This window comes from Pipra filicauda, unplaced genomic scaffold (assembly GCF_003945595.2).
Source record: "Pipra filicauda isolate LSUMZ 115617 unplaced genomic scaffold, ASM394559v2 scaffold86_size2582843_pilon, whole genome shotgun sequence".
NCBI classification, from domain to species: Eukaryota; Metazoa; Chordata; class Aves; order Passeriformes; family Pipridae; genus Pipra; species Pipra filicauda.
The window spans coordinates 1,842,394-1,868,266 of NW_024105053.1; the positions used below are offsets into that span (position 1 = coordinate 1,842,394).

The 25,873-nt window shown below is 37.2% G+C and overlaps 1 protein-coding gene across 1 annotated transcript in view; it reads left to right on the forward strand.

Annotated features, from left to right (window-relative positions):
• Positions 1–4,546: 4,546 nt before the first annotated feature.
• Positions 4,547–25,873, forward strand: part of SLC1A3 (solute carrier family 1 member 3) — a 65,596-nt gene continuing 44,269 nt past the window's right edge. The window contains exons 1-3 of the mRNA XM_027745670.2: positions 4,547–4,661; positions 6,327–6,601; positions 23,762–23,899. Coding sequence (XP_027601471.1) covers positions 6,421–6,601; positions 23,762–23,899 — 319 coding nt within the window. The 5' untranslated portion in view covers positions 4,547–4,661; positions 6,327–6,420. The remainder of the gene's footprint in view (positions 4,662–6,326; positions 6,602–23,761; positions 23,900–25,873) is intronic.

Below are 25,873 nucleotides of genomic sequence, written 5' to 3' on the forward strand. Positions count from 1 at the left end.
AACTTCATTTCCCTTCCCCCTTCTCCCAAGAGTGAGTGGCAATCTGACTCCCTGCGTTGAAAGGAAACAAGGTTGTCTATTCAGCTGCAGTCAGACATACAGTGTGTGTTAAGGCCCAGACAGCCCATGATGCTGAGTGGAGATACTAGAGGTTCGTGTTTCTCTGCTGGGAATTTTCACAGAGCAGAAAAGGAATGCCACGTTTTTGTGTGTAACTTCCGACTGCCAACTGACAGAGTTCAAAAGCATAAAATCACGTTTATTCTCACAGCTCAGGGCCTCAAAATGTAGGAATAAAAATGACCAACTGGATTTGTTGGCTGGCTTGAGTGAGCAATGTTAAGACTGTAATGGGACATTAAATAGAAAAGTAGAAAAAGATCACTGAAAATCTAAATCCTGCTGATTAGATTGGCCAGTGTTACTAGTCATTCAGCCTAATCTTAGGCAAAGCACTTTGCTGTTGAAATGTTCTTTGAATGGAATAGTAGCATTTTCTAAAAACATTTATTTATTTTTTTAATAACTGAGCTTGACCAATGATTTGCAACTTATCAAAGATAAACTGAAGTTCAGCATACCCAGTAGAGGAAGCTTCCTCCTAAGAGTGATCATGAGCAAGATGCTTTGATTAATTTCATGGAGTGGTCCTAGAAGGTGTGAACTGGATTCCTTTAGAAGAAACAAAACCAGATCATACAGTCCAAGCACAAAAAGGTGTTTGGGCCACAAAACACGATTAGAAGCAACCCAATGTAACACTGCTGCAGTGCAAATTCTGCAAATGTCATGTATTCAGAACCAGTTAGGGTTCTGCAGATCTTTTCCCGCAGCTTTTCATGTTTGCTAACAGAACATAGCCTATATCTTTTTTGAAGTATATAAATTACAGCACATTATTTCCTCCCAGTGTCTTCAATAGAGCAATATAAGAACTTTCTTGACATTAAATCTTAATAAAAAATAAAGTATATTTTTCATATTTGGCTGGCCAAAATGGAAATATTCATCAAATCCCCCTCTAATAAACATATTTGAAAAGAAACAGAAAACAAACCTCAATTTCTCATACTCCTTTTAGCATGCTCGAAAGAGCAAGAGCCAAGCAAGTATCTCACAAAAAAAAAAGATGCCGTGGTTCTGTGGAATTTAGGTGCCTAAGGCTGTGTCTTAGCTCTGACAAATATTTGCTAACTTGTGTGGTTTCATTTTGATCTCTTAGACACTCAGTTTCTTCACTGATACAAGAGCGTATAACAGTAATAAATAGTTCTAAGCTGAATTGGAGCTTGCAAGGGAATCATATATTTTCTTATTTTGTCCAACTTCATTTAAGTCTGGGGACATAATGACATGCCATTTACTGTGAATAAACATGTTCTTTCATAAGAATTTTATTCCTGTTTCACAACCGTGATATCAACAATACTTCACTAAGCTCCTGCCTAGAGCTCCTGAACTTCCAATATTTAGCCAGTATTAATTTATAGCGCTGATTTATTAATGTGAAACCTGGGTTACTTCAAATGGTAAAAGCTTCTTTCATTTGGGATCCATGCACTCTCATACAGTCTTTATGGTTATCTGGGAAATTAAATGGTTGTACAGTTTGTTACTTCATTTCCACTTCTTGCATTTGCTACAACTGACTTCCCTGGGGTTTTGTTTGACAGCTCTTGTCAGCTGAAAATAACAATAGTTTATGTTTGAACAGCAGTTTCCACACTAATACCTTTACTTATTTTACAAAGGCACTCAGATACTGTGCCGACGTGCAAAGTACATTTACTGACTGACTTTGTCAGCCACAACCAAACAGGGCTTGGGTTTGCCACAACACATGATTTCAACTGGCTGAACCCATGCTGCCTGGGAGGATGAGGTTCAAGCTAGTGCCAGCCCTTGCCCTATATCTGCATTTCCCTGCTTTGCAAGCCATCTGGTGCATTGTCAAAGAAGTGCTGAAACTGGAACCCAAAGCATAGGTTAGGGCGCTGAGCTAGTATGACATCATAGGCTCATCCAGGCCTTAGGTCATTCCTTGCCAATTTTTATGGAGAAAAAAAAACCCCAAAACACCTAACACTCTGAGGAATGTAGAAATTATTTTATCTGTGTAAAAGTGGTGGTTGCACCAATGACTGCTGCTCTGTGTTACTTACAAAACCATCAGTGTTTTTGTATATTTTTAAGGTTGGCAGATCCAAACTAAACTCTACAATGTGTCTAGTAACATTTAAGTTGCTCTTCCTAGAAATTAATACTACTGAAAATACTACAGATAGAAGTACTTAAACAATAACATTTTAAATTTGTCTTTGTCCTAGTATTAAATGTTGCATACTAAATCAGTTAAATCTATTGTATATGTAAAAGGAAATTCCAGTGCATTTTAATTACATGTGTTGCAGGGTGACACTGTACTATGAACTCATTTGACTAATTTTTTTTGCTACCCAGGGATATCTAAAATACATGGGGTTTTATAATATAAGGGATAATACTTTTCCTACAGTATAATTTCCCTATATCACCATCAAAGTTACAATCAATAAAAGAAATCAATGTGAGGAGAGGAAGAAGGGAGGAAAAAAGGCAGAAAAAAATTAATATACTGCCATTAAAGCTCTTAATATTCTATTTTTCTAAGCGCTGTGTAATAATATCTGTTGTTCACTGAGAGCTGATAAAAGTATCACTACTGAAGTTCAGAAGAGCTGTATGACTGATTATTGTCTATTTTCATTTTGCCTCACTGCATAGGTAATCTTCTTACAAGATTATCGTCATTTCTCATAGACTCCTTTATTAATGAGAGTATTAAATGATGAAATACTTTTGGATCACCTCATTTGGGGCCTGACCCCTGTCCCATTAAGGCAAGTGGATCATTACCATTCATAGGAACAGAGGGCAGAGCCTATCTGGGAGGCTTTGCAGAAAGCATGCCATACTCCAAAAAGAAAGATCAAATGAGCAGATCTCTAAAGGCCAAAGGTTAGTTAAAAGGTCATTTCCCATCTACAGACAAAATGGTGAAAGTATTTAAAAACTGCACCACAAAAAAAAAAAAAAAAAAAAAAAAAAAAAGGAGATAGACACTTAAGCTGCCAGGTGCAAGAAAATACAGCATGTGTTTCTGTCTTTGCAACACAAGCTGTCAACATATTTTCTTGATTTTTTAAAAAAGTTAATTAATAACTTAATTTAGATGTTTACTTTCTTTCTGAAGTTAGATACCAAAGATCAAGATTCCATGGTACACAGTTAAATCTCAAACCTACGTTAATCACGAGAAAGCTTGGCATAATTGTAAGATTATTTTACTCTACATCATTATTTGAATCATATTCAAATTAGAAAACACTTTAGCAAAGCCATTACTGTAGCTGTGTGGAAGTAAATCTGCTCTTAATTTTATTTTGTGTCTAACTGTACTTTATGTATCTAGTATAGAAGTGGTTTTCTGTACACTTAAAATGACTTTTCAGGAAGCGAACCTAAAAGTCAACATCATCTATAAACAAACCTTTATAGATTGATATATATAGATTAATTATATATTTAGCATAAATTTATATAAATTTAGATTTACAGTATTTCTCTTATAAGGAAATACACTTAAAATCTCATGAAAGATCCACTGAAATATAATTATGGAACATTTTAACCTGACTTTACCAATGTTTAAAAGGGAAATGTTCCTCTAAAAAGTAAAGTTCTTTCAGAATTCCCCTGGCTCCCCCCAGCAAATATCTTTTCAACACCATGGACTTTGAAATGCTAGAAAAACTGAAGGTCATTTCTTTCTCAAAAATGGATGTTTTATGCTTTTCCCTTTGTCATTCATTCTCTAGCATTGAAACAGGCTGAATGGGGGCTTGCTATCAGTGAGTTTAAATTGCCAAACAGGAGGCAAGTCTTATCGCGTGTTTTGAGTATCTACAAGAAACATACAAAGAATTATAGTAGATCATGTTTTTCTCTATCCTTGATAATGCTCCAGTTGCTTCTGAAAGATAGGTCTGGTTCACCACCTTGGGAAGAGCAGATCTTGAGTAACTGTCTTTAAGAATTACAAAATACGTGATAACCTCACACTGTGCCTCTTTCTAGAACAAAGTAGCATGCTTAGATATTTTACCATTAAAAAAAAAACAAACAGGAATAGTGTTATATAATTATGTTTAGGCTTTTCAGATATCCAGTCTGGAATGTCTAATAAAGAAGCGCTCCAGCCTCCCCTGCTCTGTGTGTGTGGGATCGTTCAATTCTTCCCGGATCCTGATTTTGCATTTCTAACGAAGCTGAACCGACAAAGCGTGAAAGTGGTCTAAACGGAAGAACAAAGAAAGTGACCCTGCTTTCACTGTGCCAAGACTAATCAATATTCCAGGAGCTCCGCTTTCCCCTCTCTGCTGATGTGTGGTTTGGTGTGGGTTGGGTTGGTGGGGTTTTTTTCCTTCCCCCCCCCCCCCAAGCGCTGCGCTCACAGTCTCCTCCCCTTCCTTAAGTTACAGTGATAGTAAGCTGTCGTATTCCCCAACACGTGCAGATTGTTTGTCCTGCTCGCCGGGCGCCGCAGCTCCGTGGTCTCCGCTGGGAAGCCCCCGCTTTATCCGTCACCACCGCGCCCTTGGAGCACGGGCAGGTCCGAGAAGGTGAGCCCACCCTGTCCTCCATCGCGGGTTTGAGGGGGAAGTCCGCTCTCTGCCTTTGTATCTTACTTAATGCAGCGGTCCTTTTGGCTGTACCCGTATTCTTTCTTGGTTTCGATGTAAGTTACGCAGGACAGGTTAGCTGCGTTAGACGTCCTGGAAAGAAAAGGGACTGGGGAATTATTAATATTTTTTTTGTATGGTTCTTATTTACGAAATATTTACAGTAATTGTTCTGAACAAAAAAAGAAAATCCTGCTTGTACACAGTAGTCGTGTCCAAGGTAGAATACTCACTGATTTAAATATGTAGCTCATTCTCAGAATGTTTCCGCTCTCTAAAGAAGCAAAGCTTATAGTGTTCTGTTAAAATTCGGGGAGGAATATTGCACTGAAGTGCCAATCTTGAAACATATGGTAGAAGGAACGCTCAAATACCACCAAAATAAACTTGTTACGACATGAAATTTCTTTAAAACATGCGGATTGAAACCTCTGTGTATTTATATTTTAAATGCTTCCTTAAAAAAAAAAAAAGTATTTAGGCGATTGATTTATTAAAAATAAGATGTGGAACTGCTTGTACATGGAGAGAGAGGAGAGACTTCAGCAAAAGTACCTAACGCAATGCATTTATTAATTTCTAATTTCTTCATAAAAACATGCCAGTGTATTAACTAAGACTTCAGAAAATGGAATTCTCTGTGTGGAAAATACTGTTGAGCAGGCTCCATTATTAAACAAATTCATACCCATCAGCCACCAAAACTCGCACAATTTAAAATAGAAAATAATGTCTTAGTGAAAAACTTCTATTATTAAACCATTCTAAGGTTGATTCAGTGTGTGATTTCTTAAAATCAGACGTGGTGTGAATTTTGGGTTGTCCTGCGCAGGGCCAGTATTTGGATTCGATAATCCTGATGGGTCCCTTCCAACTCAGTCTGTTCTCTGATTCTGTGATATATGTCCGTAATTGCTGTCAGGCCAAGCTAAGCATTACTTTACTTTGCAGTGTGAATCTGAATCGACAAGTTAAGTGGTATCTTACCTCTGATGTTCTACAGATGCGCTCGGGGTAGTTTATAATAGAGTTAAAAGATGAAAGTTATTAACATGAAACTGTCAAAGTCCTATCTTTTAAATAGTGGTTGAGGGATAAATAAACTGTTCCTGCTGCCTTTTGCCATGTGAAAAAGAGGAACTGAGCCAATTCATTCAATCATTTAAAAATATCTGAAATGCAGAATATTTTAAATGTACCAATTTGAGCAAAATATTTCTTTCTCCGATGGTTAATGTGAAGGTGAGCTTGATTTTTTTTCAAAAAAACCTGATAAACAGGTTAAAAACAAGCCTGAAAGACAGTTTTAAACACTATAACACATTAAGTTTCCTTGAATTGTACTGATTTTATATTAGTATATCACTAGAAAATGGCAAAAAAAAGAAGCTAATGCTGGGTTTTGCAGCATAGCAGCAATTCATGTTAATGTCTAAAGACACAGGACACCTATCTGATTGTATCAAAAACTGCAAATCAACAACTTAGATGTTATAAACAATTCAAATTTTACTGAAACATGAAGAATATTTGCTTCCATGTAAACATATGGCTTATCATTCCTCTAAAGTCTTACTGCAGTGTTTGATATTTCTTGTCTTGCAGGTTTCTCCAGTACCTTCCACTTCAAAGAGTCTTCCACTTTCCTGAAAGGATATTGATAGAAGTTAATTACAAAAGAAAACTTTCTGCAAGATAGATGACTAAAGGTAACGGAGAAGATCCAAAACCTGGAAGTAGGATGGAACGCATTCAGCAAGGAGTCAGGAAACGTACACTTTTGGCAAAAAAAAAAGTGCAGAGCATAACAAAGGACGATGTTAAAAGTTATTTAATGAGGAATGCCTTTGTGCTCTTCACCGTTGTTGCTGTGATTCTTGGTGAGTAATTTGTTCAGTAGGAATATTCTGTTCTCCAATGCGTTTGACAATGATGATGTGCCCGGGCGATTTTCATTACAAATTAGTTCCCAAATTCTTCACTGATAAGAATGTTCTGGCTTGGAGAGTTTTGGCTTTGACAGCTGCATGTTGAAGTTTTAAAGAAGAGCCATTTAGTTATTCTAGTTATTCCTATGAAGAATTTTGGTGAAAAAACAAAACCCCAGCTGTTTTATGGATACTTCTCTTAAAGAATTAGATACAAAAGCTGAATTGAACGTTTTCAATTATATCTTTTACCAAAGCCATTTACAGAAAAAAGCTCAAAATATAACTTTTATTTACCTAACCTATCAAAGAATTAACACTTTGCAATGACAAACAAAAATTCTCAATTAATGAAATTAAGAGACATTTCTAAGCAAAGGAATATGATAGAGTTTCAGTCTTTTCAGTTTTCCCTTGATAAATGTAAACCTAAGTACTAAATGCAAAGGAATTAAACCTCAGTACAAGTTTATTCTCTCTCAGCCACTCACAGTCTTACACAGGTATCTTTCAGGTGTAGTTGGGGCAACAATGGCAATGTTACTTATTCAAAGGACCGAAAGATAGCATCTGATTAAATGCCTTTTAAGAGTATATGGAGAAGAATCCAGAACATCAAGCAGCACTTAGATTTGGAATGCACCAAAATGTAAATTTAAAATATTGCTACATCCTTTCAACTAACATTAGAAAGAGAATCTTCTGAGAAAAACATGCAGTTTTTAAAACTACTTTTCCTTTATATGATAACATGATCACTTTTGAGAATTTTTCTCCAACCACAGATTTTCTAAATGGCACCATATGTTTCATGAAATAACCATTCTTTACAGGGTGAACAAGAACTTTATGACTGTACTGTAATACATTAACTTTTATTTTCTCATTAGTTTAAAATATAAAAGTGTGAATCTGCTCCTGATAATGAAAAAGCAAATGTTAACACCTAAATATAAGGGTATATATCGTATGCCTAGGTAGGTCTTCATAATGCTGTTCTATATAGATCTTGCTGTGTTTCTTCGACTCTTTTAGGAATTGAAATTCTAGGGCTGTACATTATTGTTGTTTGATGGCACATCTGCAGTGTTATTTTAAATTAATTTCAGATTTGATGGTCTTTTTCTGGGAGACATTTATATTAATGTGCCTATTGGTGAAAATAAAGTACTTTGTTTCTATAACAGTAATGTCAGTCTTTCATACTTATCAGCAGTATTTGATCATAAGTGTTTTTAATTCCCGAGAATTTTCTCAATGTAAAAGCCTATTAATGTCAGGGCTTAAAAATTTAGATGTTTTATCTACAATGGTCAGGAAAGGCAGAGCAAATAAAGCATGTTTTGAAACACTGTCCAACCTCAAAGAAGTCAGTCCTTTGATTGTCGCCTTTCCATACTACATATGACCAACATGCTTTTCCAATTTTTTCACTGTACTCTGCCTTCAGTATGGCTCCCATAAATTTGTCAATGTGTGAAATGAAATGTAGATTGTACAAGTGTTTTTCTTGTTATTACATGTTCCAGTTAGCTTTAGAACACCAGCGACAACCTGCCCACAGCTCCCCTACCACCTACAGCAATGGCAGAGTAGTAGGGCTGGAACACAAATTGGAAAGAAAACATGCAGCCTAGGATGAGCCAGCTGCTCCAATTCTGCTCATTAACCTATAGACATATCCAGCATAACACAAGGCAAAAAAGCCTTCTCATTACTCTGATGGAATGCTCAACATTTTTCTCACATTTGTTATTTGTGGTGTAGTTTTGCAGTACTTGTGTATGATTAGAACAGTAAGTTCACTATAAATAGTTCTTAAAAGGTAAGATTTGGGGCTTTTGAGAGTTTTTTTGCTGTTGTGAAAATATTCAGAAGTAGGGAACAGTTGGCTAAAGAGTTTGGAAAACACTCGGTGGTTGAACTCCATCTGTCTAGTTTGGCAAGGACTAAGTTGTTATCATCACTCAGTTGTTTGGTGGTCTGTGGAAAATCAGATGGTGGGTTTGATCCCTTTCCTAGCAGACAGTAATCAACATTGCAGAATTAACCTACCAATTAGCACTACTGGCTGTCTCATTAGAACGTGCCTGGATGTGAGTCTAGGTGGAAATCAAGCTGTATTCAGGCCTGTGTTGAATGATTTACAAGAAATTATGCTTAATGCTGTGTAACCTAAACAGACAGATGACAGTTTTTGGGGCTGTCAGTCCAGGAGTTTTCATAGAGACCGAACTCAGAAAATGCAAAATTTTAGTTTATAGGGAGCAACATTTCTTCAAAGACATTTCTTTCACATCTCTTTTATCAAGTGATTGATATGGAAAAGCCTTTTTTAATAGAGCATTTCCTATTTCTTTGCTGAACAGGATCGATGCTGGTGGAGGTTAAGTTCATAAGATTAGTTTCAGGACTGTAATTTATAATAGGCACTTGAGTTTGTATCTGTGGAAACTTGCACTTTGGTATGAAGTGGGTAGATACAACATGCAGTTCTTTGTGCTACATACATATATTTTGCAGACATAGTAGAGTTATTCTGGCATTCACATAATAAGATGAAATACAGCTATTTACACTAATTTCTGCTGTTACTCTGATTCTAAACTGAATTCTAACCTGCTACAGTACCAAGTCAATTAGTCATTTAAAAACCTATTGATGAAGATGCGAGGAGTTATTATTCATTTTGAGAATTGCTTAGCACTAGTCTCTATTTCCCAAAAACCTCATAGAAGGTCCTTCTGACTTCACCTTCTTCATAGGCAGGGTCTGTCTAGCACAGTGTCATAATCAGTGTTACCCTTTTTAGTGAAATTTAAGTTCTTTCAAGACCTTTGAGAAACTTTTGAGGAAAGCAGAGTCAATAAATGAGTTATGATGCAATTTTTCAGATTCTTCTGGTACACTTAAGAGATATTAAATTAGTTTTCTGCAATCAATCTTGTCAAGACCCAGTAGATGAGAACAATTATGTGAGGCATGTTTGGGAAGTGGGCCACTGGTAAATTCAGAACATCACGATGACCAGGAGCAATTTAAGGTAGGCTAGGGAACATGGTGGCTCATGGAAAATCTGCAGGAAGTCTTTGAAGTGCTAGCCAAATTACTGGCAAAATCTCAGGCAGTGCCCTCTCTCCCACGCTACTTAGAATCATCATCCTGTCCCCAAAATGCCTTCCTTTCAGATACCCTTCCATTATCAGACTATGTTGATTCTCTGCTACTTACCTCCCATTTTCCGAAAAATGCCACAAGAGTCCAGACTTTACTCTGGCAGGACTCCTAAATGCCAAAGAATCTCCTGTGGATTCTGAACTTGTACTGAAGGAAAGACCGAGACACAGAGAGCTGCTGAGCAAAGATCCTCAGAAGTTGTTCACAGAGAAATACTGTTTTAATTGAGGGACTCAGTGAAGTAGAGGCAGGCTGTGAAGCAAGTATTATAAAAAGCAGTTTCTGCACAGTTATTAAGCCATCATAGCTCCAATTTGTTAGCTAAAACCCTTTACACTGCCAGAGTTTTATGTCGCAGTTGTCTGCTGGAACATTCAAGGGGGATGGAAGTGGTTCCAGTTCTGTTTTCTGACTACCTGTCCACTGAAGGGAAGGCAGGACTGGCTGTGTCATGGAAACCAGGCTTCTGTAATTGCCAGCAATCTCAGAATACGTGTGAAATTAGATAGGCCCATACAACATCTGTTCTGCAATAGCATGAACCATATGGAAGAGTCCAAAGCTTTCCAATGGCTGTACAAAAAAACCTAGTTAAAAGTACGGAGAGAAGACAGGAGATATGAAGGCATTGCCATTTGCCCTTGTCCCTGAAAAATGTAAAATGTTAAATAAAGCCTATCTCAGCAACAGTCCTGGTCTGAGCAATAGTTTAAAATGAGACCTAAGAGGTAGAAGTCTGTAATACACAGATAGGCAAAATCCTGGATAACAGCCACAGAAAGGACAGTCTCTGGTGTGTTGAAGCAACATCTTTTCTGCTGTTGACAGATCTTCTGTATCCACTGAAGGCTGAAGCTGACATTCTCAGAGAAAGGTATTTGATCCCATTATACATTGACATTGAACACTGAGATAATGCCTAAGGCAGCCTTGGTAAAATTTGCATGAGAAAAAAGCAAAAATCCATCACTGCAGGAGAAACAGCTGTGGGACTTGAGTTTGGGGTGAGAGAGTATGCTAAAACATGAAGAGAGAAATGTGATACCAAAAAAACCCAATGAGATATATGCAAGAAAATCAAGATAGTTTGGATACAGCTAAGGAGAAATTAATTCTTTTTTGCTGAACTCAGAGACTGACTCTGCCCCAGTGTTCTCCTAAGGAACCTGCCCAGCACAACTGATTTTTTTCTGAGTGACAAAACCTTCCTAAGTAATATTCCGAAAAAGTTGCTAATCAAAACCTTAATTTATTTTTGAAATATAAAATAGTTATAATTTGGGTGAAAAACCTCATAAACAGCCACTGTATAATTCAGAGTGACACTTAAAACTTCAAAAGAGATTATTCTTTTCAGAAGGGAGAAAAAAACATAGAAATACAAAGAACTGTAATTCTGTTATTAAGAACCCAGTAATAAAAGTCAGACTGTAAATACGAGCAGTACTCTGGTTTAACAGTGACTTGCAAAATTATGTTAATATATTATCACAATCCACATTTCTTACCATTCACTCTGGTGTTACTGAAATGAAACGGCACTGATTGTTCGACTGCCATACATGGCAGAGAATAGCAACAATAAACTTGGCTATCTTGAGAATCACAATTAAGTGTTCTGGAGAGAGCAGCTGTGCATATATGCACAGTAAAAGATGCAAAGTGTGCTGAGTATAGACTTACTTTCGTTTGCTCTAAGTTATCAAATTGCTAAGTGGTGCTCGAAAGTAGTATGTCTGAGTGGTCATAAAACGGTCCGGAGAAACATCCATTCACTGCACTCTTCTTACAGCTTGGGAACAGGCAGTGGAGATTCTCGAAATTCTGTCTAGATTTTAATACTGCTTCTTACAAATCATATTTGAAGGCTGTCCTGGGTGAAATGCAGGGTAGTAACTGCATAAGACACTTAGGATGTGGTTTCTCAGAGATTTTACAAGAAAATTCTCTGAATGCCAGTAGAGTATGGCCATCCTGTTGTCAGAAAATATGATATGGCTGAAACAGTGGTCATCTCAAAGACTCAGAAAAACTTTGGTGTTGAGCACCAAAGGGGACTGAGAAAAACATTTCATCATGAAATAAACTAGTATTAGGGCTTATCAATCCTTTCCATTTTTCAGTAGGCATGGACTGTAATCACTATGGTGACTGCAAAGCAGCACAAAATCATAAGCAAGGTGCCATTGGTTTGTATGATGAGTGAATGTTTAACATTGTTAGATTCTCACCTGCACTTTAGCTATTGTAAAGCTGGCATGACCTGTCATCAGCACTGAAATGCTTTTGGGTTGGCCACAATGAAGGTGTGGTTGAAGACGGCATTTTCAGTTGTTTATGAATTCCTGAAACTTTCATTCATTTGGCTTAAACTTCTCACACAATTTCTTGAAATAACCTGGCATCTGAAAGTTTCCAGGGATTATATGATACCAAATTAAAAAAAAGGTTTTATAAAATACTTGTCTTTTTAGGTGAATCAAGATAAAGGGTATTTGAAAAACTATACAGTAAATCCAAAATTAAAAAGAGCTAAACAAATGCATTAGATCTTCTAGATGTTAATAAGGTTGCTATAAAAAAGTGAGATATAAATGCTAGGATTGTCATAATTCGTACTGCAGCATAGACTTCTAGAACTGTAGCTGAGACATACTGACTTCTTTATATTTTCATTAAAAGAAAATCAGATGTTTTGGAACTACCAACTGTATAAAATAATCCTTTAGTCACATTAGTTGTTGTATATCCTCTGTCCATCCTCCCAATTCTTTTCTTTTACTGTGCATTTCCTTCAGGTTTTGTATTTAATTCCATTTTAGATTACAGTTCAATAATCTTATAGTAAGTAAATTTAAAACAAGCCAGACATTGAGGTGCTGGAGCATGTCCAGAGTCAGATAATGAAGCTGGGGAAGGGTCTGGAGCACAAGTCTGACAAGGCACAGCTGACGGAGCTGGGTGTGTTTAGTCCAGAGAAAAGGAGGTTCAGGGGGACCTTATCACTCCCTACAACCACCTGAGAGGAGGTTGTAGCCAGGTGGGGGTCAACCTCTTCTCCCAGGTAACAAGCAATAGAACAAGAAAACAGGCCTCAAGTTGCACGAGGGGAGGTTTAGATATTAGGAAAAATTACTTCACTGAAAGGGTTGTCAAGCGCTGGAACAGGCTGCCCAGGGAACTGGTGGAGTCACCATCCCTGGAGATATTTAAAAGATGTGGCACTTGGGGACATGGTTTAGTGGTCGAGTTAGCAGTGTTGAGTTAATGGTTGGACTTGATGATATTGCAGGTCTTTTCCAACCTTAAGGTTCTATGATTCTTTGGGATTTAGCATATTTTGTATTATATTTGTCCCACAATTCAGTTTAATGTGGAGCTTTGGAGCAATAAGGCAATGCAAGTGATAATTAAAAAAAAAATTAGTAAGATGCCAAGAGATTTCTTTCTCCCAAACCAATGTCTGTGATTGTGTTGTTGAAAGAATATGCTATGGTGTCTGCATTGTGTACTGGAGAACAACTAAGCTCCTCACCAAGAAATTTTAAATTATTCATGGATACAACAAAAATATATGGTATGAAGTAGGGAAGAAACTATAGAAAATAGTGAAAGAATAAATGGAATTTATTCCAGAGAAATTTTACTAAGAGCTGGATTATTCCATTAATTTTGTCAACTCATCAGACTTGAAGCTGTAGAGATACTGTTTGTGCTTTCAATCAACACAGTGAAACCACAGGGTGTGTAACCTTTTAAAATCCATACAAGAGAAATTTATTTTGATGATAGGTTTTATAAGCCTGTTTACAATAAAAGAGTGAAATAATAGGTCTGATGAACTGTACAATGGGAAAATAATTAAAAGCCATAAAAGAGGCAAAGAAAACCAGAAGGATAACAGGAGAATGAGGATCATAACAAATGTTACTGCTATTCATATTATGGTTGTTCTCCTTTCCTTTAACACCAGTTATATTTATCTTTTGAATTCTCATTCAATTCTCTACATTGAAAAAAATGCATTATCTTGCTTGAAATTTGACATGCTTATGCATTTTCTATTAGCATGGATAGATGATCATAAATGAAATTCATCTTGGGAGTTACAAAGTGTGTGCTTGTTTTTTACCATTTACTGTAACTTGGCATAACTGAAAATTGATTTATTAAAATGTATGAAAGATTGGGCTCAAATGTTAAGCATTATTTACACTGGAACATAATCTGATCCCTCAAGCTGGCTCTAGTAAATGCTTTGGTTTTACCAGGCACAAGGACTAAATGTAGAAAAAGAGTAAAATTGCCTTTGTATTACAGTGGCATTACTCAGGGAATTCCTGGGAATACTAACCAAAGGTAGTTGGTAAATAAGACTACTGTATATATTTTGATGTCTTTTACAATAATTTTGACTTGGGAATACGTACATCATACAGACATGGATGTGCAGTTTAGTCCTTGAAAGCCTAAAATATAAGGAAAGGAAGTTGCACATGGAATCCAGATCTCAGAGCTGTGTGTCTTTTTAGCGCATGATCTAGAACTGGAAGACTTAAAAGGTGATTCCACAAGTCCACAGCCTAAGCATGTAACTGCCTAAAACTTGCCAGGAGAAAAATAGACAGACAAACAAACAAACAGGCTTGCATTTCTACTCCCACACCTTTCTGAGTGAGTCAGGACCATGCCAGATATTTTCACCCAGTGAAGATCCAGAAGCACAAGAGCCATCACCTTGAGGATAGTGTCAGCAGCACTTGATGAGTTGGGTTATTCTTTTCCTTCCAAAAGGCAAGTTACAGGAGGATGCACTTCTACCATTTCTTTAAAAGCTGTTTTGTCAGGCAGGAGGAAATTCAAGACTTCTAAAGACAAATACATATGCCAAGAGAGCAAAAGGCAGCATCGTGTTTTAACCTGACGGCTAAGATAACAGGGAGCCCCCAGGCTGTGAAGTGAATCTTTGAGCAAGAACAGGAACACAGGGCATCCTGAGTCCAGATGATTCTGTGTGTGTCTGTTTTGTTCAATTTTTAGTCCCTCAGAACTGGGAATTAGGCAAGTAGATGTTTAGGTCATGGCAGTTCTGAGAAAAACACAAGCAGAATGGTGAGAAGTGAGGAGTCTTCCAAACCAAACAGAGAACTGCCCATTAACTTTATAGATTTCCAGATCTAAGCTTTTTTATCTGGAGGGATTTTAAAGGTCGCAGTTTGGACTCAGGTACTTACTGTGTAATTAAGTATTGTTCCAGGTGCAAGTTTCCCTGTGCTGGTTTTGTGACCTTTAAGATGGGGAAATTCTACCATTCTGAATAACACCTAAGAGCAAGAAGAGAGGTGCCATTACCTGCATGGAGGCTACATCTAAATTAATTGTCATCAGTTAACTCACAAGAAGTTAGGCATGATACCTCTTTTTAATCTACTGAAATAAAACAATTCTGGAAATTCATGTGTTGAAAGAGGCTGTTGGCTAATAAACTAAATATATGGAAGGTTCTAGTTATGAATAGTTTCTGTGTCATACTAGGATGAAGTGGCTCAAGTAACAAAGTCAAATAGCTAGGGGTTGGAAGCATCCTAGCTGTCCTTTTCAGAAGATGCTAACATGATTCCAGGAATTTCAGCCATGAAATTTCAGCCTGATTTCCTTGTGGAAAGAATTCACTGAACGACAAATCAAACATAAATAAAGGGTTACGGTAATGCTTTCACCTGATATGGCAAAAGTCGTGTGTTCTACAACAGGAATTGCTGCTTCTCAGTCTACCCAGGTTGCTTGCATGTCTCAGCAAAACACTGGATAGAAAAGATTCTTTAAAATCTTTTAACAAAGTCTGCCACGTGTTATGTTCTGTGAACCAAAGAGATCTGGCATAGGCATATCTTGATTCAACAAAATACTTAATCCTCAGTGGCAAACATGTCAGTTACGGATTTGGAATATCAGTACTAAGCTAAATTAACAGGTGTTTTTGAGGAATTAAAAGCTGGGCTAGCTCCGTAGAGATAAGAATGCATAATTTGAATGTCCTGCTAACGATGGTGTAAAACTGCGTGATCCAACAGCCTAGCCTACAATGAACTATTTGTAGTGTATGTCTAAGCTGGAATTTAAAAAAACAAAGGCAGATCTCAGTGTCTAAATTCAGGCTCTCTGTTACTCTACAGCAGAAGTTCCTCAGAGTAGAGCTCTGTTTTCTGTGCATGTTTGCACAAAGTTCTTGGCCCTGAGGGATCTCAGTCTCATTGACTGCAATTCCTCAGTGATATTATAATGTAAAAAAGACAAAATAATATGGATGGACAGCTGTAACTGTAGTAGGGAAAAGCAGAATTCAGTGCTGTTAAGGAATATGTCAGTTTCCAGTTGAGTTAAAACAGGAACAAAAGAAATGTAAAGGCAGGAAGGGAATTTGTGTAAACTTTCAGAGAGCAGCTTTCTTATCTGTTGGGATCTATATTTTATGGGAGTAGATACATTAACATTAGTCAAGCATGTGAAGCAGCAAAGTAAAGCCAGACAGGAAAGAAAGAGTTATTACAGTAACTTTGTAAAGCGCTGAATAGTACCTTAATTCTAAGTAATACTTCATAAAACATAATCTGACATATATTATGAATGCCTGATCTTTTTTATATGCATAATAAGACATTATTCCTATATTTTCATGGCATTATTTGCTATTTTTTGCATTAAAACCCCATTCTTTCTATAGGTCAGAGACTAACAGGAGTACATAAACTAGGCATAGTTTGTCTTTCAATGAAGTCTCTTATCTCAGGATGCAATTGGGAATAACGTTCCTATTCCATTAAGAACAGTCTGCTTCAGTGCCAGCAGTGAAAACGCTTCTTCATTCCAAATCCTCTACAAATGCCCTGCTATTGCTTGTCTTAAAAAAAAAAAAAAAAATTAAAAAAATGAGAGTGAGAGGGAAATAAAAGATGAGAAATTAGAAATAAATACAGAATCCATTCAAGGACATCAAGGGAAAAAATAGAAAAAAATTTGAAGGCAAGCAGAACTAGAAGTTGGATAAAAAGGGAATAATCTTTTGGACATGTTCTCAAAAAAAGAAAATTACTTCCTAATTGGGGAAGAAGGGCGACTGAGCCAAACAACTAGAGATGAGGGGAAAAAGCGTATGAGTCCAACATTGGAGCAAACAAGTAGTGAGGGACAGATTTCAATGATTTCTTTCAAAACTTTTTAGCAGCACTTAGATGCTGTTATAGCCTCAGATTTGGTGTAAGAACTGTCCAGTTTAGGCAGTACCTGATAAAACAATGATCTTAATAATTTTCTAGTTATCTGTCCTTCCTCACAGCTTTAGACTCCCCATTCCAATTGTATGCCCTCTGTCCACAAAAATCCAAGGAGGAACTGCCATGTCTGCAAATAAAGGCAACATGCAAGTGAAGCTATAAAGGTGTTTTAAGGTATTCAGGCTCCTCCAGAGATAGGCAGAGGGTTTGAGTGTCTTAATTTTGAGCTGTGAGCTGAGTATGTCTGTATCAGTGTTAATCTAGCTCTAAAGGCCTGTAAAATATGTTTATTATAAAACACCTCTGGATCTTTGCAGATTGTCATGGAATAGTGATGTTAGAATTCTGGTGTGGTTTTTTTTTGGAAGGCAATTATCTCTCGCAGGACAAAACAAGCCTTCAGGGTCAGGTTCCAAGGGGCAGGTGTTCCTGATGAACTGTGACTGCACTCACAGTCTAACTGTGGCTCTGTATCTCCTCAGCAGAACTATGAGCACCGTGGCACTCTTGTGACCCCTAAGCAGAGGTGACAAACTGACTCCTTCAATGCAGTCAACAGCTCTTTGACATCAATGTGACTCTTACTTCACTATACTTTTGCTTTTCTCTGGACACTTTTTTTTTTTTACGGGTCCCAGATCTTTTCTGTATTGAAGTCATGGCTAGGATATCTAGTTCTTCTACAGTACTTCTCCCATGACTCTCCTTGCAGTATCTCTCAGGCAAAGGAGAATTAGCTGCTTATGTCCAAATTAACCCATGTTCCACTTCAGCATAGACGTCTAATGGAACAACTTGGAGCACAGTTCCTTAAGCTCTCTGTTGCAGTTGCATCATGCAGTTAAAACCTGATATTTAGGTTCAAAAAAATGGTTTCAAAGGGAACATACTTCCCTACCTTCATAGGGAAAGCCAGAAAGCAAGGAAGGAGTGTGTGATACACTAGAGAGTGAGGATTCAATATAAAATTATGGAACAAAAATTATGAAAATCAAAATTAAGCATTGTGTGGTTCTTGTGGCAAACAAAGAAAAGGATTAGGAAAGACTGGGGTTTTGTCGGCAACTTTAAGTAATTCTTATCACTAGAGAAGTCATTTACCTTTTTGTCTCAAGTAAATACAGTTGTGGACTTATCTGAAATTGGTTGCTAAAAGAAAAGGTGTCAGAATAAAATGGCAAATTAAGCAGAAAAAAATGACCCAAAGAACAAAACCAGTCATTCCAGAGCTCTGCAGGAACATAGGAATGAAATGGCTGTGCAGCTAACAAAAATATACAATGTCCCATTAAACTGGTACAAGCCTGATTCTCTCGATGGCTGTAGCCCAGTTTCTGTTATAGAACAAAATGTTGCTTGCTTGCTGATTACAAGGTTTTCTGGAACTGGACTATTAACAGCTGTTACTTTAGTGCACTATTCTACCTAGTTTAAGGTATTTTCCAGTTATTTTTTAGGTTTTCTATTTCCTGCTGTAAAAGAAAAAATGATTTTGTACCTTATTTATCAGTATTTTGAGATTCACGGTAAAAAGAAGAAGTGTGTATAACTCTCAGTAGTGTGTTCTGATTGAACTGGCAAGCACTGATAAAGAAAAGGCACCTCTTACACCATCATTGATATAACACCTAGTAATTTCCTCTTGAAATATGTTCGAGTGATGTTTGATCAATTAAAAAGTAAAACTGCTAGATTTTCCTAGTGTCTTTGTGAAAATACAGCAGAGAGCATGGACATAGTAAAAAATATTAGCTCCAGATAATTGTGTGGTATTAATTCCTGTGTGATTCTGAAATAAGATAGAGACCAGAAGCTCGTAAGAATTCATTTTAATAATTTAGACTTAAAATTATTAATTACTCGAAGCAATGGAAAAAGCAATCGTCTCTCTTTATTAAATTTTTCTATCTAACTCTTCTGAGTGGGCCAAGGAGGAGGATAGACGTAAGCTTCCCTAAAGTTCCTGAATGAGCATTTAGATGTGGGTGAAGCCCCATCTCTCATCTTCTAAGAGTTATGATTCCTTTTTTTAAAATTTTTAATTGATGTGGTGTTTTAAACTCATATAGGTGTGCAACTCATTTCATCTATGAAACAGAAAGAATCATGAGAAACAGCTCACTACTATTGTGGGACCAAGGCATTTTTGTACACAGTTAAGAACTTAATTTTCTCCATGGAGGATTTTGAAGTTCATTTTCAAATTCAATTTAGGAAATTACATAATTCTTTTTTTAAACCATCTCCATAACGCATGTTCCTAAAAACTTAATATTACAAAAGTATTTTTGTCTTGCTACTTCAAATCCTGATTTTATTGCTCACTTCATCACATTTTGATGTTAATCCATTTAAGAAATTTTATATAGAAGGCTTCATGTTTCTTAGCCATTACAGGTATATCCATAGTTTTGAAAGTCTGATATAAAGTCTTTATTGTTTCCTTCCTGGTACCCAGCATCTAGAAGTGAAGACCCTAAGCCATTCATTAAAGTCATTCTATTTTTGGAATAAGGAATTCCAAATCATATCTATATTTTTGTCATTTTCATCCCTTTACCATCACTTCCAGAATTATTTTCACCTTCTTCTCCTTTCAAGTTTTAAATCTTCTCTTCACTGTATTCATACAGATTGGATTTTACTTTGAACATGTATACTGGTATAAAAATATAATAAAATTGTTTAGTTTAAGGATTGTTCTGATTATCATCAGGATTATCTGCAAATAAATTTTTCCATAAACTTGACTGTATCACTGACAAGAATACCTCAAGAATCTTTTTACAACTTTAATCTGATTTGGTTCATCATTATGAAGTGTATAAATTATTTAGCACTATGGTTCTATTATACAAACTATAGACATGTATACAATTCAGCTTGTTAGCTTAAACAGGCACTACTCATTTTTGTCCAGAAAAAGCCTAACAAATTCTGTTGAGAAATCTGCTCTTTCCTGCAGTGCAGAAATGGTACACCATTTACCATTTGAGAAGTCAGGCTCTGATAGCGCTGATTAGTTGTTCCTTTGTGTTACAAAGGGTAGACAGAAACCTGCACAACAAGTTGTGGGAGCTTGTTTCACACAAGGCTTTGTTTCATTACAATTTTCAGAATTAACCTGAAATTTGAAACTTTTACTGAGAAAGGCCAGTTCTAATATTTAATCTTCCCTGTCTTGATTATGGACAGTGCTAAGCAGTAAAACTCTTACTGCACACAAAGTATGGGATGGTTGTTGGAATACTGCACACCTTCCAAAGGTTTAGTACCTCCTAGCAGGTCTTGTTTCATGGCTTTATTTTGATGCTTTGTCATTGTGTCTGTCTTTAAATCGTCATTGTGTGCTGTTATCTAAGCCTGTGAATGTTGATTCTAAGAAGTTATCTCAAAGAAGACAAAGCTACCTTGCCAAGTTTGACTTCTCTGTTTCAAGAACACAGTTTTCGTTAACAAAACTTTGTCAGACAGGATGTAATACCCAGTATCTAGGTATTTAAAATCAGAACAGAAAATAATGTCCAATCTTCGTTTAATCTAAAATCAAGAGAGACTGGTAAAATCATGCTGTTCTGCTTTCAGCAGCACATGCTACAGTGAGGAAATAATTTGCTTGAATTTCTTCTTGAACTGCTAAGATCACTGTGTGAACACAATTAATTTTCAGAAATATCTGTGAAATAACTGTTACCATATCTACGTTACAAGCAGGGAAACTGAGTCAGAGAATGGTTCCCATGTCTTAGGCGTGATTGCATACAAATTAATAGCAGTGCTAAGATTAAGGCTGAAGAATTAGTAACTATTGGGTGTTTATCCATTTCAACAGAATACACTACCAGGGCACATTTTTTTCACATTGCAGAAATTCTTTCTGTAAACTGTAGTGCTGGGCAACCCTGTAGTTACGCACAAAAAAACCCGATAATTTTTGGCTCAACAGGTTTGCATAGAAAGTTCAGAAACTCACTCTCACTACCAATAATATTCATTCAGACGGTCATCTGGTTCTCTCTTAGGTAATTTTGTACTGCTTGGATAGTAGTGGAACAGATAATCAAGCCCTAATAGCATAGCATAAGGACTAGTTCTTATAGCAGCCTCAGAAACCCTTACCAACCTCAGCGAGGCTTTGTACTAGTGCAGGGATTAATTCATGTGGAACTAATTGCCGAACTGTGGCCTAAGTAAGAAACTAGTCTAGCTCTATTTGCTTGTTATCCAGTTGTCAAAATGTAGTGCTCATTAAGTGCAGAAACAAAAGGTCCAGATGGATTCTTTATATCTGAGAAATGTGTTTCCCATATGAAAAGAAAATAATGAGTAACGCTGCAGTGGAATTTAAAACCTTATTGAAAAGAAGGGAAACTCTTAGGCAGGTCTTTTAAAAAAGACTAATTCAGAGGCCTTTCCTCTGTGCATTTTATGATGTAATTTTACCTAAAAAAGAACCATTTATGCAAAATGTACTTTGTCTACCTGAGACTGTAGAACATGAATGAGACTAAAACAGATGCTTTCTAGTCCTGCTGCTCTCTTCCATAGCATGATCTCCATGCTTGGTGCCAATTGCACTCTCATCACTTTTCTCTCATTTTGTAATTCAGATTTTCTGTTTTATGCAAGACATTTCTGGATTCGTCTAGCTTAAACAACCTGCTGAAGTCCTTAAATCATGATCAGATAGATAGAAGTCACTAAATTGAGAGATACAGCTGTTTCCTTACGTCAGCAGATGTCAATAAGCTAGAGTAGGAGGTATAACAGCATATTTTAACCAGCAAAATTTGGCATGAAGATATTATCTACTCTCTGGATGTACCAATCAAAAATCTGATTTTAAAGAAGAGCAAAACCACGAAGTGATTAAGAATTGGAACTATCAGTTTCCAGAAGTGTTCAGCGGTACCGAATTTTAAGGTTGCACTCAAGTTCTAACAGGATCTAGAAGGGAGTTTGAATGCTCTGCTGCCTAATGTCACTGAGGAGTTTCATGGGAAGTTTTAGGAAACTGAAGTCTGGCTATCTGCCAGAAAGGGCAATCCCACTCTTCTTCAAGGCACATTTCTCTCTGTAAAGCTACCAACATTTGTGTATCTGTACAAAAAAATTGCCTCAGGGAATTGACCTGGCTAAAAATTAACCCAGTAAAAATAAATTCTTTATGCAGCAGGACCAATCTTCTGATCCAGCTTTCTATACAGTCACAGTTAACCCAAACTCAAGTACTAGACGGTGGGGTAGAACATGGAGTCATTGAGTCATGAATGGGATGGATAGTTGAGTATCACCATCTGTATGGTTAATGTGTTCCAGATAAAGCCATATGTTGTTTGACTGGAGGTAGAAGATGTACATCAGATAGGCACCAAGCCATTTAACAATTGCAAACTGCAATTGGTTATATCAGTTAACCAAATAACTAACTAATATGCAAATAAAGCCAAGTATAGGACAAAATCTACAAAGTTGTAGGTGAGAAGTTTATGTTGCCACACATCAGCCCATCTTTGGCTTCCATTTGTAAATGTATCTCAAGTGTCATTTATCTGTTCACAGAAAGATGGATCCAGGCATTCCCTTACTGTCCAGGCTTTCCCATTCCCTGTCCCTCAGGTACTGAGACCTACCACTTAATCCTCTAGTAGGACCTTCCAACCCTGATTAGCTGCTTCTTTGCAAATGCCAGTGTTTCTGAAGGTAGCACTTACCTCCTGCTGATGTTTGACTGTGAAAAGACCAAACCACAAGGGGATTCTCAAATACGTCTGTCCTGGTTATCTCCTCCCATCTGAAGCACATCTGCAGGATCAGGCCCCACAGAGTAAACAAGCATGGACAAGACTTCTGAAGACTGGTAGCTAGTGCGTATACGCATTGCATATGTGATTACACTCAAAATCCCAGAATTCAAGGCACTTGGCTGTAGTAGCAGGGATTGTTTCCTTTTCATTAGTGCTCAAGATGTACCTTTGACAGTAACCCAGATTTCAAAAAACAGCAGCACAAATAACCTCCTGAATACCTGTCCTGGTTCTGGCCAGAACAGGGGTAATTTTTGCAGTATCCAGGAGGGGGCTTGGCCAGGACCCAGGGGTTATTCTATATCCACCCACCTCATTTTCTGGGGTCAGGAGGAGGGGTTTCTGCAGGGTCACAGGGTGTGGCAGCACAGTGGGGTGTTGTCAGGGGTTTCTAGGTGGTGAGCAATCATTTGTGAATCGTTTGACTCTTGTACACTTCGTTATTAAAATTGTTCATTTTCTTATTTCGTTGCTGTCTCCAGTAAATTGTTCTTATCTCAGCCGGTGATCTTTACCTTTTGTGCCTCTGATTCTCCTCTCCATCCCGCCACAGAGGAGGGGCAGGGAGGGGACAGGGGTGTGAGTGAACGACGTATGGTTTGGAGTGTTTTGCTGGGAAAAGTAAATTGGGGAATACCACTCCTAAACTATGACAATAACTTCCTGGCTTCGGTAGGACTACTCATATTAGTAGCTATGATACTGGAGAAAGAAAATCGGGACTGCAATCTGGGGCGTAATAACAACTGCATGTTACAATCAGATATGTTGAGTAAGTACTCTATAAATATTCATGTTTAGATCTTACTACTCCTTTAAAAGAGTAAGTAGTGATATCTTTTCCCTCTCTTCAGGTGTAATCCTTGGATTTTCTCTCCGATCATATAAGATGAGCTATCGGGAAGTGAAGTACTTTTCGTTTCCTGGAGAGCTACTCATGAGAATGCTGCAAATGCTGGTTCTGCCTCTAATTGTTTCCAGTTTAGTCACAGGTAAACTTGTAAAAACAAAACACGCTACACTTTTTCTGTTCTTTTAAATAGTTACATAAAGATGCACACATCAAAACACAAAAAAAATGAACATTCCATGTCCTAGCAGTGTTATAACCTGCAGAAAGAGATATCACTGGTATTGCTGTTTTAGAGACAATGTAATAAGAGGTTTGAATTAATACACAGAGAAACTGAAAGATGCTTTTCTCAATTCCAAGACAGTCTAACTGTATGAGCTACTCTATGTAGGTGCTATGAAACTGACTCTCTACTCCACTCTCATCCTACTTTCTGAACAGATACTTCTTCCAGAATGTCCTATTGTTATCAAAGATAATGCATCTCAAAAAACTAGTTCCAAAACCCAAGAAAGTTGAAACTATTGATAGTAGGCAGTAAAACATGCTTGTAACCCTGGATATGTAAAACATCTGTCTAACTTGTAATCTTTTGGCATCAGATTAGAAAAAAATAGAATCATATCATAGAATCACAGAATATGTTGAATTGGAAGGGACACACAAGGATCATGGAGTCCAACTCTTAACCCTGCAAAGGACCATCCTGGGTTGGAAGGGACCTAAAAGGGCATCTCATTCCAAACTTCCTGCCATGGACAGGGACACCTTCCACTAGACCAAGTTGCTCAGAATCATATCCAACCTGGCTTCGAACACTTCCAGGGATGGGACATCCACAGTTTCTCTGGTCAACTTGTTCCAGTGCCTCACCACCCTCACAGTCAAGAATTTCTTCCTAATATCTAATCTAAACCTACCTTTTTTAGTTTAAGCCATTCTCCCTTCTCCTATCACTACAAGCCCATGTTAAAAGTCACTCTGCAGCTTTCTTGTAGGCCCTTTAGATACTGGAAGGTGCTTTAAGTTCTCCCCAAAGCCTTCTCTTCTCCACACTGAGTAAACCCAAATCTCTCAGCCTGTCCTCACAGGAGAGGTGTTGCAGTCCTCTGATCATTTTCATGACCTCCTCTGGACTTGTTCCAATAGGTCTGTGTCCATAGGTGATAGATGGAATAGACTGGATAGTTTGTAAGAAACTTCATTCCATCAGTTCTGTTTCTTGTCTTCTTGTCAGCAACTGTATTAAGCTTTGAAAGCTCCTTTCCAAGTTGTTCCTTTACCTAGTGATATAATATCTAATTTCTTATGATGATGTGTGCCTTGTGCCTTGACATTCCTCTTAAGTTTCATGAAGGACCTCTCAAATTTGTTAATAGTGTTCAGGATGTACCTGTGATGTATTTATTGTACCAATTATTTAAAGAAAAGAAAGCGTAGACTTCATGCTATCAACAAATAGTGGTACATCTTGGAGAACTTAATCAAAACCACCTACTGTGCAGTCCTAGGCTCTAAAATACCTAATACACTACCTTGATTGTCAGAGGATCCAGAGACTATAAGTTCTCTATTTCATTGATTTTCAAATATATTAAGGTCTCCTCTTACAAACACAAATGAACACAGACTTGCATCTTCACAGAAACCACAATTTCACAGTTACAAAATCATTTGCCTTCTCATATTTCAAGGAGAAAGTGAAACTTGTTTCTATACACACATATTATATGGATACTGAAAATTAAATGAATACTAAAACTAGGGAGAAATTTATAAATTTTGTAGGGGAAATGGTGGTAGGTTTTATTCCCCACCAGTGTCTTATCCTGTTACATGTCATATCTTCTTCCTATCTTCTTGTCCCTTTCACATGTAGAACTCCCCAGGTTGGCGGGACATTGATAGAAGAACCATTAAAAGCTGAAAAGGATTTACCTTTTACCCTTTTCCAGTGTTAGCTGAGACTGGCACTGCTGCTCTATTTTGCAGGATGAGTTATTGCAGGAGAATTTATCTGACCAGTTCTCAGGTCCTCCTAATCTGCATTCATATTGGTTCTCTGAATGAGCTCAAGGTAAAACAGGAAATTAGGCAGATCATCCTATACAAG